Source organism: Patella vulgata, chromosome 4 (genome assembly GCF_932274485.2).
Source record: "Patella vulgata chromosome 4, xgPatVulg1.2, whole genome shotgun sequence".
Classification (NCBI taxonomy): domain Eukaryota; kingdom Metazoa; phylum Mollusca; class Gastropoda; family Patellidae; genus Patella; species Patella vulgata.
Genome location: NC_065882.2, coordinates 2400573 through 2420529, shown reverse-complemented (window position 1 = coordinate 2420529; position 19957 = coordinate 2400573). Strand labels below are relative to the sequence as shown.

The 19957-nt window shown below is 37.1% G+C and overlaps 1 protein-coding gene across 2 annotated transcripts; it reads left to right on the top strand.

The window, feature by feature from the left end:
- The first annotated feature begins 7279 nt into the window (after window positions 1-7279).
- On the top strand, window positions 7280-19898 carry LOC126819725 (S-methyl-5'-thioadenosine phosphorylase). Of its 2 annotated transcripts, none has more exons than XM_050547937.2 (9): window positions 7280-7391; window positions 8694-8780; window positions 9985-10043; window positions 11395-11562; window positions 13001-13103; window positions 14627-14779; window positions 15531-15617; window positions 17626-17748; window positions 18313-19898. In XM_050547937.2, exons 1-9 carry the CDS (start codon window positions 7377-7379, stop codon window positions 18337-18339), a joined length of 822 nt encoding a protein of 273 aa, XP_050403894.1. In that variant the 5' UTR covers window positions 7280-7376; the 3' UTR covers window positions 18340-19898. The 2 variants fall into 2 exon arrangements, with proteins under 2 accessions (XP_050403894.1, XP_050403892.1); XM_050547935.2 differs by lacking the exon at window positions 7280-7391 and adding an exon at window positions 7518-7670.
- Window positions 19899-19957: the final 59 nt, after the last annotated feature.

Sequence of the window (19957 nt, the reverse complement as noted above, 5' to 3'; positions counted from 1 at the left end):
CTCAACTCGGTACCAGGTTTGACGCGGTTACCTGGTCATGGTACTCAAGGTGCTCTCCATCGGTTACGCATCTATGTACAAGGTACATTCTCGAGCCTGTAGTGATTTACGTATGGCGACTAGGCCAGGGACGTAACTAGCTCAGAGCAACGAGAGGGGTGGGAAGTGTTCTCATGGGGTGCTGTAAAATTGACTGACAATGTATATCTATTGTTTTTATGATCGACAATTGTTTCACGGGGAAGGGAGGGCGAAACTATTTGCAGGGGGAAAAGCCCCCCCCCCCTTAGTTACGGGCCTGGACTAGTCCAAGGGCTGAAATTGTTCCAACGACCGAAAAAACCCTAGTAGCATAGCCTTTCAGATTTTTCACAACTATGGCCATCTTGAAGTAACATTTTTTTGAAAAGCATGGCATGCGTGTAATTTTGTCACGATTATTTGTCATGTTACTATTAATAGTCCAGTGATGGCGGTTACGTGAGATGTTCAACACGACTCAGGACAGTTATGGTATAAACTCTCACGACTATGCCAAAACAAAGATTGAATAGATGAATAAACTTAAAAGAAAATCACAAAATTAGAAGATTTATTGGAAGCAATAAAACACGATTTCGGCAGTGGAAAACAAGATTTATGGTTATTTTTGACATTCGCTTGTCAAACATTGGCGGCGACAAGAAAGGCAGGAAAAGGGGGGGGGGGCATATGTCCTCTGTTTGCCCCCCCCCCTCCGCCAATTGGGTATCTCGACAATCGGTGCCTGAATGCTGTCAGGCTGCATTTCCGGCCGTATTTTTCAAATTTTTCCAAGGGAGGTCCCCCATACCCTCCCTCCGTAAGGGCTCGCTACTTTGGCGATCATGTCAGGGCCTCGCCAAGGTTCGCAAGTTCGTTCGTTTGACACTTTCCAATCTGGTCGGATAAACTAGTGGTCAGGCGAAAGGCGGTATCTGGTCAGATCTATTTATCTCGACGATTAGTCACTGAAATACTGTCAGACTGCATTTCCGGGAGAGTCCCCCCCCATACCTCTAGTTCAATTTGCACTTTTGCCCCCTTAACCTTGGACATTGCCCCAGCTTTGTCCTTCCAGCCACCGGAGGGGCTGTCAAAACCCTTTTTTTTTCTCGGTATCCACCCAGTTTGCTCCAACTGCTCAAGGCCACTACATATACGTTAGTTCCGAAATGACATAGTTTGTGTCTAGTGGACGTTAACCGCCCCCCCCCCCCCTCTCTCTCTCATGAAAGATGCATTATGTAAGATAAAGAGCATACAAGACATCGGATTGAATAGAATCTTTAGAGACCGATCAGTAATTAAATCTATACCAGATACTATTCCTAAAATTCCACCCACAGTCGTATACAAATTTTTACCTCCAATTCGTAATAAAATATTTAACTACCATGAAACTATTGTAAACTTTAACGTACAAGAATTTATAAACAATTACGATAATACAACATGTCAATGCGCCAACTCTCCTTCTAAAGATAAGTTTCATGACCATATTGATTTCATGTTGAAGATAAAAATCTTAAAAAACCTTTTCCACTTTGGTCCACAATTTCGAGAACAACCAAGAAAAACTAATTTCACAAAGTTACATAATTATCTAAAATCTCAAATCAGGAAATGTATAGTAGCTTGGTTTGGTAGATTTCGTGCACCTCTAGAATATTTTGGAGAATGGAAAAGCGTGGTTTTTGATCTTTTGTCAAAGAGAATCCAGTACTTGTATATAAAAAAAAAACCCAAGACGCCACCCATCTGCGATCCGAAGAACAATACATCTGCAGCGAAATGCATTGCTACTCTTCAGGAGAGATTTTTTTCAACACCTGTCGATAAGGCTAGCAACAATATTGCTTTTACCTGTAAAATATACTATTTTAGGAATATTCTTACTGAAGTTGGGCTTTGGCCCAATACCAAAACTGACACTTATAAATGCATTACAAATTTTACATAATCAATATACTTTCAACAGGAGCAATGATATTAAAGATGATGTTATAATAGATGCACTACCTTACATTTATTTTATACCTAAATTCCATATAAACCCAGTAAAATTCAGGTAAGAATATCCTCCAGCAACTGCCAAACAAAACCATTGGTAAAAACAATAACCAAAGGACTTCAATTATGCCAAACACAACATGCCATTTTGGTGCGGAACACTTCGCAATTACATTGGCAAAAACAAAGCCATCGTAGAAACTTTAGATAAAATCAATATTCTAAATCAATAGAAACGTTTGACTGTACCTAAACTATACCTTCCGATACATTGATGACATAACATCTATCAATAATAACGGCACTTTCAACAAATATAAAAGGGAAATATATCCCCCAGAACTAATAATTAAATAAAGAAACTTCTGGCACTATAGACGCGTCTGTTCTTGACCTGAATATTAATATAATTAACAATAAATTTCGACAAAATGGACCAATTTGGCTTTGAAGTAGTAAAATATCCGTCAATTTATAGTAACATACCAGATGCCACGCTATATAGTGTTTTCTATTCACAGGCATTACGATTTCTTCAACCTTCAACATACCAAGTTTGACATTTCTTATAAATATATTACCGACTACATATTGGATAATAATCTAATTTAATAATTATTTTAAATTTTCTGTTGTTTCCTAATCCTATCTGGATTATCGCTCTTAGTTTATGCCTTTATATAAATATACGTTCATAGTATGATTTCTTAAATATACCTTTTTGGCATTTCTTGTAGGTGTATTACGTATTCATTTCTCCAGAATACCTGTTTTGCATTTCTTGTAGGTGTATTGCGTATTCATTTCTTCGGCATACCTGTTTTAAATTTCTTGTAAGTGTATTACATATTATATTTTGTGCAATTACATAGTTGAATAATTCCGATTAGTTCCTAAATCGATAGTTTATTAACATTTTGGTGTTATATTATCTGGATTATCGCCCTTTTCTTTGTGGGTTTTATTACATTTCAACCTTTGACGTCAATTGGCAACCTACCGCCTTTTATTTATTTAATCACGTCACGTCATCCAGTCAGCAGACGATTGTCTTCCGAGACGGTTTACATTTTCTCATTTGCTTCTTTGTATTCAGTATTGTTTTGTTTTTTCCTCTGTTTTTGTGGGAAATGGAACATATTCTCTAACTTTATAGTCAATATACCTCAATACTATTAAATACTTAAAATGTTTCGCACTTAACATAGACCATTTAGTTTTTCTTTATACATTTCATCGATATGGTTACTTGTATAGGTTAATTTTAACTTCATTATGTTCACATTCATATTTTATGTGGCATATAGCAGATCATGACTCATGCTGGTATTGCACAATGGTTTCTTTGGGTTGTATTCCTGATTGTTTTCAAATTTGAGTGAAGTCTGCGTCACTACAGGCCCGGGATTGTACTGCGCAGTGGATGCTTACGGCTAGCCCCCGGATCCAATCACTGAATTTGATATGTTCGTTTGTTTGTGATTTCTGCGTATTGTGTCTTGTTCGTAAATTTGTTTTGTGTAAATTATGTGTGGTGCAGTCCCCCAGCACTTACTATTACGTTAATCGATACTCAGCCTCTCTTCTCCATTTTTAAACTAAATCATTAAATGGCGACCGTATTTTAATCCGTTTACATCTGCGCCATTCAATGACTAGAGAGTTGATTATAGACTTGTCGAGTGAATAAATATTTAGATAATAGTTTATATAACATTTGAAGCAAAAATAAAAACCCGTCATAGGCAGATTTAGCTCTTACACAATGTATATTTAACATGGCATCAATTATTCCAAAGCATAGCCAAAGTAGTAAGTCGGTTTAGGCCTGGGTTTAAAGCCTCGTTGATACACTATTTTAATCGAAATGAAATAAAACGGTGTTTAACGTCCTACTGTTCTGCTAATGCAGACTGGCACACGCCATACAGTAAGCTATGGGGGGAATTTTGAGCTGGCAGCGGCACTATGGCCTACTCTTATATCGAATTCCAACTGCCAAGGCGTCTTTTAAGTGCACGCAAATGTATACACGGGTCCTCAGTTTTTCGTCCCATTCGAACGACTAGACAACTGTCCTGGCCAGACCCTCCGTTCTGCACCACTGACAAGGGGAAACCCCGCCGGAAAATCCCGATAAACTTTCTCGACCAATACAGGGATTGAACACGTGACCTCTAGACTCTATTTTAATCAGTTTGAGACTAACATATGTAAAGTTTTGAGACTAACATATATTAAATTTTGGGGAGCCACAGTGGCTCTGTGAGTAAGGCATTGGCTCATTAACCGGGGGGGGGGGGGGGCTGAATGGTTAGCGCGCGCTGTATCATAAAGTCTGTCATTGAGTCGACTGGCGTGGTTTCGAACCCCCGGTTGTACGTTACAAGGAGTAGGGTCGCCTGTCCAACCTCGTGGGTTTTCTCCGGGTCCTCCGGTTTCCTCCCACTGCTAAAGACCCCTACGCGCAAGCGAATTATTGAAATAAAATTAAACCATATGTTAGTCCCGAAATGACCTAGTTTGTGTCGAGTGGACGTTAAACCCCATTTCTCTCTCTCTCTCTCACCTCGCTCTCTCTCATTAACCAGGGGCTCCAATGTTTGATACCGTTAGTTGAAAGAGAAAGCCCCTCCGGGTTTGCTGCGTGGTTTCATCTTATCAGTTTCTCCTAGTTGTTTGGATGGGACCAAATCCCGAGGTCCCTTGTACACGTTGGCGTGCACGAATAACAACCCTTGACAGTTGGAATACGGAACAAGGGTAGCCCGTAGCGTCGCTGCCAGGGTAAAATGTCAACTACATGAAGTGTGTCCGACTCCCCGTCTTCATTGGTCCTGTTGATGCAGAGCAGTAGTGCTTGTTTTTTTAAACATACATTATGCAAGAGATAAATCTGCCTATTGCAGATCTTTAGGCCTGAAATGTTATCTAAATTATTAATTAGATATTTATTAACTTATCCAGGTCATATTTAACTCTTGATATCATCGCTAGCCTGCGATATTTAGCGGATTGGGATACATTTTTTTTGAAAAATAATTAAATCGATAAATGGATAATTGAGACTTGGTTTTTTTTTATTTTGCCGAGGCTACCCTAAAATTTAAAAGCTAATATCTCGGTTCAGAATGGAGCAATTTGACTGACATTTTCAGCATATTCTATTTACGTTATCTATTTGTTAACTATCATGGCGAGAACAGTCAACGCTTTTTATAATCTCCCTTAATGTCCCTTTAATTAAATGTTAAATAATCAATCTGGGTACAGAAATAATAGATATCGGGGAGGCTAATGAACCCTAACCCTAACCCTGATAACAGATATCGGTGGACTAGTGAACCCGCGGACTAGTGAGCATTCCCCAGTCCGCCGTCTTCATTATATCAATCGGTGCAGAGAAGTAATACGTTACACCCATTTCATTGTGCATACTAAACGGCTGACTTTAGACAGTGATGGTTGTTTGAGAGAATAAATAATTGACTTTAGACAGTAATAGTTTATTAAATATTAATAAGGGTCTATATTGGGAAAGGATTTGTATTTGAACGGGGGTTAAATATTAATAAAACAAAACGAATGTACATAATTAAAATTTATCGTGTTGTTTATGACAAAAAGAAGAAACAGGTACATTGTACTCTGTTTGAGACTTTATATATATTCTAAAGGGCACGTGTGCACTCAGAAGAAAAACTTACACAACAAAAGTGCATTGAACTAGATAATTCAACTAAACACAAACTAGGTAATTTCGGGACTAACTCATGGTTCAACTTTACTTTAATAATTCGCGTAACAGGAGGGCCAGGGCCCCTTGGGCGAAAGTACAATGGGTGTGGGTGGGTGTGTGCGTGTGTGTTGGGGGTGGGGGGGTGGGGTTCAATCACAAAATTATTCAGTAAGATTGCGTTGTATATGTAATTATAATGTATAATGTATAAACTTTTCGGTCTTAGGCATTTTCAAAGAGCGTCTGTAACACTTTGGTCCTTAAGACAATTTTGGTTCTTTGAAAAATTGTTGCTTCACATACATAAACTAACCCAGTGATATTTTGGCAAAATCATAAACATTGTCAAAATATCCACAAAATTCTATCTGTTAATTGACTTATTGTTGATAGACCAAATAAGGTAATGTTCGCCCCCATGGTCTTGTGAAATAAAGAGGTTTATTCCATATTTGGGATGAAAATTAACGTCAAGGCTATCTAAGATGTGCAGAAATTAGGCGGTTATAAAACAGGGTGTAGAACGGGATTGATCAGAGCTCATCCAGATATTACAAGCAACTATTATTATTGAGAACGAGGAACCTTCAAAGCCATTACAGCTTAGCAATAAAGTTGTAAGAACCATTTATTCTGTAGTGTTATTACGATCAGGAAGAAACAAACACAACAAGAAAAGAAGTCCGATAGTACTACACGTCACCCAAGGAAGAGGAAGAAGACCAAGCTGAGTAGAGGTTAGTGACAAGTTCCTGGTCCAAAAATACGAGTGGTGTTGTTCACTTTACTTAGAAAGATCCATAGAAATTATTCCATAGAAATCCTCCAGAACTCTTAGATACACTAATAAACAATTTCTGAATCAACCATCATTGAATCGTGAAATAGCAAAAAGATCTTTCTCGTTCTCTGCTCCTCTCAAATGGAATTCATTGCCTTACCACATTAGAACCACTGACTCCCTAGGTGGATTTAAATCTCAGCTAAAGATGATCCCGCTTATAGAAGCGTTTCAGGGGGGTTGGATGACCAAATGGTTAGCACGTGCGCGCTGTATCATAAGGCCTGTCATTGAGTCAGCTGGCGTGGTTTCGAATGTTTCGTCAAACTGTTTCATGACGACAATGCGAAAGCCTTCATGGCGGTCCAACGAATATGTACTGCCGATCAGTTTAATGTTTCGTCCAACCGAGTCGAGCGACACATCCTCTTGGGGTTGGGTGACTGAAATTTTGTAACGCGTGCGCTTTAGATCTTAAGGTCTGTCATCGAGTCAAATGGTGTGGTTTCCATTATCAGCTTGTACGAATTACTGAAATAAAATTGACATCCCGAAATAACATAGTTTGTGTCGAGTGGACATTAAACCTCGGTTCTCTCTTCCATTCCCTTATGGCGATTCTTGAGAAGTTGAGAAGGAAAGATACTCGATGCATTGACGCGTGCAGCCGATGTTTTACAAACTTTTTTTTTAAAAAATTCAAATTGTCTCCCCTTAATGCGCTAAGGGAGGTAATTAACTTGTTGACACGTGTGAAAGAAAATTCAAATATCGATATATTTTGTTTTTTGCTACCTGTCGGTTTTAGAAAGAAAGACTTCCAATATGTCGCGTGTCAAGGTAATAAGTGTAGTTAACTATAAATCTAGTCTTATTTCCGACACATTCGTTATGAAACTTTGGAAATCAAATTCAATAATTAACGGGGTCGTATCACCATAATAACGATACGATTTATTTGTTTATTGTAATGTAAGGGTGATAATCCGCAAAACAATCACTCGGAAAATCAATCAGAATTTAGAATTGGTTGGTTTCCAACGACTTGCCGCCTTCTAAATGACCCTACTGTTATTCATGATCAACAGCACAGAGGACATTGGAGGGCAGATTAAACAGGTTAGAGAGGATATCTTTACAATATCAATACCGTATAGGCCTATGGACCATGGTACGATGGAAAGAAGAATACGGGGCTACTCCCTTTTCAAGCAGACTTCCAGACATTAAAATATTGTTAATGGTCAAAATTGGTCTCAGATGTCAGTTTAATATGTAATCTCTAATGTCTATAGGCATTTTTATTGATTTCCAAATCGATTTGTATTTTGTGGAGATGTCATGTGACAGTATAGTCGATTTAAAAGTACGTTGATGATGTTGTTAAATGCGTTGATTAGCTGTAAACAATTCTTGTGGCTGGACAAACTTGATAAAAACATGTGATCAAGGTTCTCAAAACAATTGTTGAGTTGCCTAATCTACCCAAGTCCACCCAAATGCCCCGCAAAATACAATTTTCAAGCAAGCAATTTCGCGTAATACATGTCCCTTCCAAACTGTCTTCAAATCGCATTTTGAGGTGTATTTTGAAACAAAAATGCTACGATTTTAAATTTAAAAAGACAATTTGGCATAAAGAGCGGTATATCAAAAATCAACATAAAAATTATGAGTTGGGTAAATCATGCTACCCATATACCAAACGGACATACGCCATATAGTGTGCTATGAGGGAAATTTTGCCCGGGCAGCGGCACTATGGCCTACTCTTCCAACTACCAAGGGATCTTTTACGTGCATGCTAATGTATACACAGGACCTCAGTTTTTCGTCTCATCCGAATGACTAGACAGCTGTCCTTGTCAAGCCCTCCGTCCTGCACCACTGACAAGAGGGAACCATGTCCGAAAATCACTACACATCTGTCCTTGTCACGCCCTCCGTCTTGCACCACTGACAAGAGGACACCACGTCGGAAAATCCTGATGAACTTTCTTGACCAATGCAGGTATCGAACATGCGACCTCCAGGCTAGCGTGCCAACGTCCTACCCACTTAGCCACCGTGGCTCCCATTGGGCTAGAACCACTGTATAAAGTGTGAATGGTTTGATATGGTATGTTATTATATTTTTAATAGGTTGGAATTATTGGTGGATCTGGGTTAGATGATCCAAATATATTAGAAAATAGAAGTGAGAAATCAGTCGACACACCATACGGAAAGGTAAATTACAAATTAGATTCCTATCATGTGTTATAAAGTAACTATATTATATTAATGTATAAAAACCAGGGGGCTGGATGGCCGAATTGTTAGCACATGCGCGCTGTATCATACAGCTTGTCATTGAGTCAACTGGTGTGGTTTTGAATTCCCGGTTGCACATGACAAGGAGTAGGGTCGCCTGTCCAACCTCATGGGTTTTCTCCGGGTCCTCTGGTTTCCTCCCACTGCTAAAGACCCCTACGTGCAAGCGAATTATTGAAATAAAATTGAACCATATGTTAGTCCCGAAATGACCTAGTTTGTGTTGAGTGGACATTAAACCCCATTGCTCTCTCTATAAAAACCAACCACATTCAGTCCTTGCATGAAGTTAATAGATACTGTGACTGAATGTTATATTCAACAAACTTATTGAAACTCCCAAATCTCTACATTTATTAAACATACATTATGGAAGATTAGATAAAGAGATGGCAGTTCTCACTATAATAGTTAAAAACTAGATAATATAAAGGGAAGATACTTAAAATGTCAGTCAAATTGGTCCACTCCCAACCAAGATATTAGCAATTGAATTTTAGGAACAGCCTCGAACATCATTACAAAAATCAGTATGATAAAAAACAGTTTCGATTATCCACTATTGGATTTAATCATCAATGAGCGTTGAGCAGCAGATCGGATTTAAATTCACTGAAAATCCGACACATAAGATGGCATCAAGTGTTAATTAAGGTCTTTTCATGTTAATAAATGTCTAATTAATAGTTTATATAACATTTCAGACCTAAAGAAAGATCTACAATAGGCAGATTTAGCTCTTGGATAATGTATGTTTAAATACAAAATTTGAAGACTCTAAGTCTTTACTCATGCCAATTAAAGATACATTATGTAAGATTTTGATAAAGAGCTGGCCATTCTCGCTATAATATTTCAATGATAGATAGTGCAAAATGAATATATTGAAAATTTCATTCAAGTTGCTTTATTTTAAGCGAAATTGTCAATGGTTGTAGTTTTGACAAGATATGTGCATTGATTGTAACAGCCTTACTTGTCGTTCGAGTCTTAGCCTCCCTTTTCCATTTTAAATTAAATCATTGTAATTAATTAATATCTACTGGTTCTTAATGTTTATAACAAGTCTGTTGATATTGATAAGATAGGTTTTAAGGTTCCTATATTTATATTTTTACAGCCGTCAGATGTGTTAATAACAGGAACAATAAAAGGAACAGAGTGTATTCTGTTAGCCAGGTACGTACTCAGTAGATGTGTCAACTAGCCTGTTTTTTCCGAGAGACACAAGGATTCACAGCCTTTCTCCCGATCTCCCGCAAATTTCTCACGGAAAATTGCCATATGTCAATGCTATTTTTACTTTCACAAAGGGAGATAACTCCCTTACTTCCGTTTCATAAATCGACCTCAGGATTGGCTGAATTTGACCAAAAACTTCTAATTCCAGTAATATGCTTGACAGCCCAACGTTTGTTTGTGATTAGTATTGTTTGGAGTAAATACTCCTGTTTTTTCATTGCTGGTCTCCTGTTTTTTCATACCTGGGGGGTTGACACGTCTGGTACTCCGTAGATATAGATATTGTATTGTATTAACCAGGTAAGCACTCAGTCATATTGAATAGATACTGGACTATGGAAATCTATTTGTATAAGTGTCGGGCTGTTTTCAAATCTATTATATCAGTATTATATACTCATGAACAAATGTACTCATGTTATACTTGAAATAGATTTCAGGCCTAGATATAAAATCATAGATATAGATATAGGACATTTTTAGGTCATAGAGGGCCTTTAAGAATCAAAAACCTTCTTCGAATATTGTTTACTAAAATCCACTACATTTTCAAGTCCAGGTTTACACACCAACATATTCCTGTGTCTACCCATTTGACTTTACGCTTCAAGTTTTCTTGGATTGTTGCATCAGATCTTATAGTAACTGATGTACCTGAAATAAAATGAACTGGGCTAATGAAGATGGGCATAAGCCTAAGCCATGCAGTGTGCTATTAGGGGAATTTTGTTTGGACATCGGGACTAGGGGCTACTCTTATGTCAAATTCCAACTGTCAAGGGTTCTTTTACGTGCGCGTCAACATGGAGCTGACATGCCATAAAATTCCATTTCATTCTCATGAAACCGTAATAAAGGTATGTTCACAGTGGCACAGAACAAAATATATAGACCTATTGCATAACAAAAATGTCTCGAATTAATATAGCAAGAACGTTGAAGTAGTGCTGACGAGTTTCGGTACTTCAGGTCACGCCTTGTCATGTCAACAATCAAGTTACACCATGAATTATTGAGTATAGTAACATTCAATACCTATTAAACTGGAAAAACTTGTCATTTTGAACTCTTAATAAAACCGGAAGTTATACTTCAAGACCAAACTTCCTGTTTGTAAAAAATGACCCAATTTATATTTAATATTTAGCTCCATGGAGGTTAACAGTATCTTGGCTGCAATTCTGACTAAAATCGGGGGAAAAAATAATAATAAAAACTCTTATGAAAGCAATGAATTAGAGATTAATTATCTGAAATTTGTTAAATGTTTTTGTTTTATATATTTCAGACATGGCCGAAAACACAGTATAGGTCCTTCCCATGTTAACTACCAGGCCAATATTCACGCTCTAAAGGCAGAAGGTTGTACACATATAGTAGTTACAACTGCATGTGGATCATTACAAGAACATATACAACCAGGTGATATCGTATTAATAGATACTTTTATAGACAGGTAAGTTTATGAAAGCAAGTTCCAAGTATGACGTCAAGTATATAAAAAAACCAGGTACGTCAAGTACCGAGCATGTCGTTATTGCATTGCTCTTAGAATTGTGACATTATATCAAAAATCCAATGTGCAATTGTCCATGAACTATTTGGCGCCTCAGAGCAAAAAGTTTCGGTGACACCCCCACTCCACCTTGCATACTGTAACTGCTTTGTCATGGACAGACTGATTTAACTAAAATTATTTACAAATGAAGGAGTGATAAAAAAGATAAAAAACATTGAGACGACTCAGATGTTGTTGTTTATTACAAATTCAACGTCCAATACATTATAATATGATATTATGGACAGGTTGATTTAATTAGGTTATTTATAAATATATATACACAGAAACAAATGTGTAGTACATATAGGAATGAAATGTAAATGGGGTTTAATGTCGTAACTCCTATACTGGACTAATACACCATACACGCCAATTATCAGTGACAGACATGTAGCAACAGCTCATCGACCTGTATAGTACATGTTGATTAACAATAATATGCCATAGTGTGACGAAATGTTATGACATATATGTACTATATACAAGATATGATTAGTATTTATCAGATATATCGCCATATTTAGTGTGTTGTTTCTAGAATTGATCGCGGGTACTGATCGATCACATACCGGCCTGAATAAAGATATATTGATTGTTGCGGAAAGGATTCACGGGGTTTACGTTTTACGGACATTTCTCGATGAAATGAAATGAAATGGGGTTTAAAGTCCTACTGGGCTAATGAAGATGGGCATACACCATACAGTGTTCTATGAGGGAAATTTTGCCCGGACAGCGGCACTACGGCCTACTCTTATATCAAATTCAACATGCCAAGGGGTCTTTTACATGCATACTAAAGTGTACACAGGGCCTCGTTTTTTCTTCCGAATAACTATACATGTATCGTGCCAAAAATCCAAATAAACTTCCTCAGCCAACACAGGGATCGAACGCAGGACCTCCATGTTAGCAAGCAAATGTCTTACTCACTGAACCACCGCGGCTCCCTATATATAGACAGGTCATAACAAATAAAGGCAGGGGGATGACCTAGTGGTCTAGAGTGTCGCCTCTGGCATACGCATGTTGTTTCGATTTCCCGGTTGTCGACTTATGTGGCTTGGAGATAGGGGGCGCCTTCTCAACCTCGTGGCGGGTACTCCGGTTTCCTCCCACAGGAAAGACCCCTACACGTACGCTATAATAATAAAAATGAAAATAAGACAAATTGTCTGCGATATCACCTTCGGTGGAAGCAGACGTTAAACACTATAAGAACAACAACAACAAAAGATAAGAAACCATTCAGAAAAACAACAGGATGAAAGGCAAGATACGTAGAGAGGGTCAGTGAGGCCACTAATGTTTGTTATTATTTTAATATTTACAGAACTCATAAAAGGGTACAGACATTTTACGATGGCTCTGCAAATGCACCAAAAGGAATATGTCACATTCCGATGAACGAACCATTTTGTACACGAACAAGAAAGGTAGTTTTTGTTTAATTTCTATCAATGTATATCAGACTTGTGATGGATGTCTTCGCGCCATTTAATTAATTCATATTCACATAAAAAAATAGAACAGAAGAGTTTGTGTATAAATATGACTGGCCATATTACAAAATATTGCAATCACTATTAAGCAGATACCTTTGACTTAAGAATCTAGAGCTTTTAGTAATGACAATTTTTGTGATTAATTGACACAAGTGATAATTACTCTAGAAAGTGGTTAGAAATTTTACATTAGATTTGTATCTAGGTGTAAAAGATGCCACTGCTAATGTAAAAGTGTGACTAATAGACAAAAGTATATACAGTGGACTCTGTCTCATCCGATGTCTGATCACTCCTGATTGCTGTGACATCTGACATGATTTTCATGTCCCGATTTATTTCCTTATTACTTCAGCCAAAAAATCGCTGGTAAATCCGGATTCTGTATGTTCCGGATTACCACATCAATCAGCTGTCCCGTCACATAATTTCCATTGAATCGACACCGTATAATCCTACTTCAAATGGTGGGTGTGAAGCATCAAATTATCGGTGAGATTAAAACTCAATGGGTGTGAAGCCAGAAAAGATTAACAAGCAATCACCAATCAATTGCTGCGATTGAAGAATCATTATACATTATTGTATTCAAAATGTCTGAACGTCCTGCAAAGCGTGCCCGAACAGATTTGACATTAGATGTAAAGCGGCAACTTATAGCAGATTTTGAGAAAGTTCCACGACCTGCGCAGAAGGAATTAGCCTTTAAGTATTCATTTGGCCGAGCTACAGTGTCAGACATATTAAAGCGTAAAGATGAATTTAAACAGAAGTTTGCCGATAATTTAAACTGCAATAAGAAACGATTTTACACCATGCATTGTTATTGTTAATTATTTAATGTAATAAAATTTTGAAAGTACATAAAGGTTTATCATTTTTAAAGGGAATAGCATTCTGGTGATCCGAAGCTACAATATAAATATACTTCCGGTTTTCGAAGTTACAGTATTTCTGGTTTTGGAGAAAGCTCGGTATTCCGACATGCTGTGTGATCCGAAATATTGTAACAATCCTGTACGATGTCGGATGTGACAGAGTCCACTGTATTCAATAGAGCTCACCAAAACTGTTGGACAAAATGGCCGCCCCTCGTACGCACATAGTGTAAACATGTGGTATATTAAGGTTGTGTACCCTCTATAAGTCACAATTTTGATCCGATTTTGATAAAACTTGAAATATATCTTTATAACCCAATGGTCTCGGCTCCTGTCGATAACTTCCTGAATTATGGCCCTTGATTGTTCAAAATATTGCTTTTTGTTTAGCTTGCTCTCTATCCATCTCCTGCAAAATGTGGGCTGTATCCTGCCTGGCAGCCGCTGGTTGATGGTGCACACCCCCCCCCCCCCCCACGGGAAAATATTGTGTGCCTCTGGTTAAAAGACTTGTATTGCGATATGATATTTGGTTGAAAATACACAGAACTGTCACATATATATTTTTTACAGCTTGTTGAAACATCATTAAAAGAATTAGGATATGGTCACCATGCCAATGGTGTTATGTTGACAATTGAAGGACCAAGATTTTCTACCAAAGCAGAAAGTAAATTATGGCGTATACAAGGCGCAGATGTAGTTAATATGAGCACTGTACCAGAGGTAAATTCCTTTCTTTTCTTGTTTAGTTTATTGATATTTTGAGCCAGGGTGGCTCAGGAAGTAAGAGAGAGAAATGGGGTTTAACGTCCACTCGACACAAACTAGGTCATTTTGGGACTAACATATGGTTTAATTTTTTTATTTCAATAATTCGCTTGCGCATAGGGGTCTTTAGCAGTGGGAGGAAACCGGAGGACCCGGAGAATACCCACGAGGTTGAACAGGCGACCCTACTCCTTGTCACGTACAACCGGGGAATCGAAACCCCGGCAGTTGACTCAATGACAGACCGTATGATACAGCGTGCGCGTGCTAACCATTCGGCCATCCAACCCCCCTCAGGAAGTAAGACGTGACTTGCTAACCTAGAGGCCCTGTGTTTGATCCCTCTGTTGACAGAGAAAGTTCATCAGGATTTTCCAGTACGTTATGCATGGTTCTCCCTTGTCCGTTATGCAGGACGAAGGGCCTGTCAAGGGACAATGTATATAGTCGTTTGGAGGTCCTATGTACACATTGGCTTGCAAGTAAAAGATCCCTTGACAGTTGTAATTTGATATCAGAGTAGGCCATAGTGCCAGTGTCTGGACAAAATATCCCTCGGCACACTGTATCATGTATGCCCATCTTCATTAGCCTAGTTTGGTGCAGAACAGTAGGAGTTAAACTCAATTTCATCTCTCTCTCTCTCTCTCTCTCTCTCTCTCTCTATCTCTCTCTGTATTGAATATTGTATTTTTTTATCTTACAGGTGATATTAGCTAAAGAGGCTGGTGTATGTTACGCTACTATGGCGTTAGTAACAGATTACGATTGTTGGCGTGATGACACAGAGGCTGTAAGTTCAATCGTTTCACAATAGTCTGTTATTCAATACTGTTACAATGACATATTTTAATCATTCTATAATAATTGGTACTGGATTTGAATAAATTCTATAATAATTGGTACTGGATTCCAACAAATTCTGTAATAATTGGTACTGGATTTGAATAAATTCTATAATAATTGGTACTGGATTCCAACAAATTCTGTAATAATTTCTCTGAGACTTCTGATTTACCACCACTGCCGAAGACCCTAAAGTGCAAGTGAATTATACTGAAATAAAGTTCTGCTATATGTAGGTGTCAAAATAACCTAACTATTGTGTTGAGTAAATGTTAGAAATGGTTCCACTACTGATATCTTCCGACTTACTCCAGCCACAGTAGTGGCTCAGCCTACAGAGTTCCTTTGCGCAAGGTTTTTAGTCAAATGACTACAAAAAGGTTACTGGCCTATAGCTCCCTTAATTTACACATAAAATGACCAAAACAGTACTGCACATAGCTTAACATATAATAAATCAATTCCCATTGAAATCAAGGTGAAGCCTTACCGTTTATTTATATGATTTGATGAAACCCAACTGCTACGCGAAATTTCAACTGGCAGGTGTCATGGCGGCTTGCGTAATACGTCATTACAAGAAACATCGCTATGCAAATGTAGAATGCATAACCACAAAGAAAAACTGTTCGGTAACTATTTTAGTGGTCCAGTCTTCACTATTTGTCATAGAATTACTTATTCCAATACAAACTGTAATGATACGTGTTGACAATTGTGCGTTTGAACCTATTTAAACTTGCGTCAGGAGTCTTAGACTGTATCAATTGTAACGTTAAACACACAGTTTACTGTTACAAGTATAGTAACTAAGTAAATGTCAGAAGTAATTTAGATCATAAGGTCTGTCATTTAGTCATGTGACATGGTTCCGATCCCAAGCATGCATGGGACATGTAGTAGGCTCCTGGGGGGCCCACGGTGGCTAAGTGAGTAAGACAATGGCTCGCTAGCCTGGAGGTCGGGTGTTCGATCCCTGCATTGGATGAGAAAGTTCATCCAGATTTTCCGGGGTGGTTCCCCCTTGTCAGTGATGCAGGATGGAGGGCCTGACAAGGACAGCTGTCTAGTCATTCGGATGAGACGAAAAACCGAGGTCCCGTGTACACATTGGCGTGCACGTAAAAGATCCCTTGACAGTTGGAATTCGATATAAGAGTAAGCCGTAGCGCCGCTGTCTGAGCAAAATTTCTCTCATAGCAAACTGTATGGCATATGCCTGTCTTCATTAGCCCAGTTCGTAGCGTTAAACCCCATTTCATTTCATTTCATTTCATTTCATTTCATTTCAGTAGGCTCCTTGGCCCTGTTTCACGAAATCTTAACTAAAGATAAAATCCAAATTTTAGTAGATACTTCAGTTTTGATTGGCTAAGCACTAAAATCAATCTAATATTATCCAATCAAATTACTAAAATTTGGATTTCATCTTAGTTAAAATTTCGTGAAACAAGCCCCTGGTCCTCTAGTTTACCCACACGGCTAAAGATCCCTGCACACAAGGCAATTATTAAATGAAATTAAACCATATGTTAGTCCCGAAATGACGTAATTTGTTTTTATGGATGTTGAGCCCATTCTGTGGATGTAAATACCAAACTGGACATCTATAAACAGTTCTTTATCATTCAAAATATTTTACTCATGTTTTCTCTTCTTTGAGCGACATTTAGCAATTGAATTAGTAATAATATGGAACACAATTACTATTTTAATTAAAGCGACGTGTCGTTGAAGTTTCGTAAGCTCTTATTCCTATATCGGTGATTTGACTAATATATTAAATGGTTTCCCAATTGATTATGATTAATTAGCTGTTACATGTTTTTGTATATAAACCTTCTGTACATTATTTTCATTATCATTTGCTTGAAAACGTTGAGAGAACCCTCACCGAAAATAGTAATTGTGTTTGATATTATGTTTTTGTGTGTATTACGTTGTTTCTATTGTAGGTTAGTGTAGAACTGGCTCTACAAACATTTAAGAAAAATGCTCAAAAAGCTATAAACGTTCTGTTAGATGTTATTCCAAGAATCACAGCCGAGGATTGGACGCAAACACTCAAAGACAATGAGGTTTGTTTTCATTTTGTCTTTTATTGGGGGCTGCCCTGTGCAGTCTAAATTCAATCTGAGTAAAATACAGATCTATATTTCATTTTGTTTATTTATACTTTCGATGGCCTACATGAAGATCTGACTGGTTGTAGTGGGAGGTCACGTCAGGGGTCATACAAGCTTCTTTTGACCCTATGACCTCAGACATTGATTCAACAATCAGCGTTGATGTTTCTAGGGGTTTACCCACAGTTCCTTGCAGAGCACGACAAGAAGTCGCCATAACAGACTGTTTCATTGACTAATTCCTCACATCAAATAGAACACATGTTATATAACAACTCTTCCAGATCCTAGTGTAGTAAAGACAAGTAAACTGAAATTTTGAACTATAAAAAACGAAACGAAATAGGATCTGTGTTTTAATCAGATTGAAAAGAATTATTTAAAATGTTTAACATTTTTGAGAACCTAATACTTTTAACTGAGCAATAATCTAAATTTGATAGCATGACATTTGAAAACAAATTGTATTTAAGCCTATATATATAGGCCTACATTCTGCTTCTCTTTTGTTTACAGGAAATATCAAGAAAATCTGTGATGTAAATGGTGCAATGATATTTTCTTTTAAACTTCTAGAGAACCATGCATAACCTATTATCCAATATAATTTTAATAATAAAAATCCAAGTAAAAGACGATAAAACCCCCACACTCGAAAAGATTAGGAGGGGGGAAGATTCCCTTGAACAGTGCTGACAACTTTGGATCTCAGTGAAGCATCCGGGGATAAGCAGGAACCAATCCATGTAAATAATCCAAAAAATAATAAAATCCCCGGCAACAATAATTTTATATGTTTCAGTTATCCCTCAGTATTATTTGATAATATATGATTATCCAGATACCATTATGTTGATTTTATTTTGCAATTTAAATATTTGTATGATCATGTGAGATTCCACAAATGATATTAATATATATTGAGGTTGAAATACTAAAACAATGTTAGATGTCCCTCATATACGAAAAAACGGAATTGTATTTAGATGTCCCTCATATACGAAAAACATAATTGTATTTCTTTATTAAATGTATGACTACGATTGGTTGGTATTATTTTAAAAATTTATTTATTTAATCAGTCGATTTTTTCAAAAACTGTCTGTATTTTATTTGAAAATATTCTACAGGGTTGTATATTACGGTATTTCATAAAACAATAAATGTTTTGAGGGTTAAAATTAGGCCTATATATAGGCCTATGATATATTCTACAGGGTTATATGTTTTGAGGGTTATTGTTATAGGCTATATTTACATCATCGTCTTCTAACAGGTTCAGGCCTGAGTTCACAAAGCATTCTCAGACTGAAGTTAAGAATTTACTCAACTTTCAATCACTGTTTATGAGAAATATTTTTGATCCAGAAACACAAAAATTTGCACATAGTTTCTTAATGATGTATTTATTTGATGCCGGTACATTAAAAAAAATTTTTTTATAAGGGAACAATTTGGAATAAATTTGTAACTTAAAGGAGCTAAGTCGCTAATACTTGGGACCTAGAAATTGACACAAATGGGTCGCAACGTAACAATAATGTAATATGAATGTATATAAATTAATTTACATTCAATCGTTTCTGTTTTTACTGTAATTTGTAATCAGTTATAGGTTCGGCGAAATACGGCAGTATTCTCAATCGAATTTCAATCTCTAGCGTCTGGTTATTCCAGTCTACGCCGATATTATTTATTGGGCTTGCTCTCTAGATAAGAATATTGCGTCACCGTTTGACATGACTTGTGGAATATGAGTAGTCTCGTTTTTAGAGTCCCTTATTACAAAAAGCACTGAAACGCATTATGGTACACGATTCGTGTACCAATTGTAACATGTTTATTTTGTCTTAAATATTGGATATCAGAAGGCAATCTTTTCCCGGTAAGATCACAACATCAATGTTTATTTAAATCGACAAATAAATCGTGTTTTCAATGTCGAAGATTATGGATGATATTGAGTTATAGACTTAGCTACTTTAAGTCTGAGAATGCTTTGTAAACTTGGGACCGGGTGTCATTTTAAAGGTAATTATTATTTGACTATAACTTTGTTTCTTGTATCATTTGTTGAATAAAATTTTATACAGTAATAATAATGACAAGGAAAGTCTGTTTGCAATTAATAGGGAAAGGGAGGTAACTCTTTAAGAATATT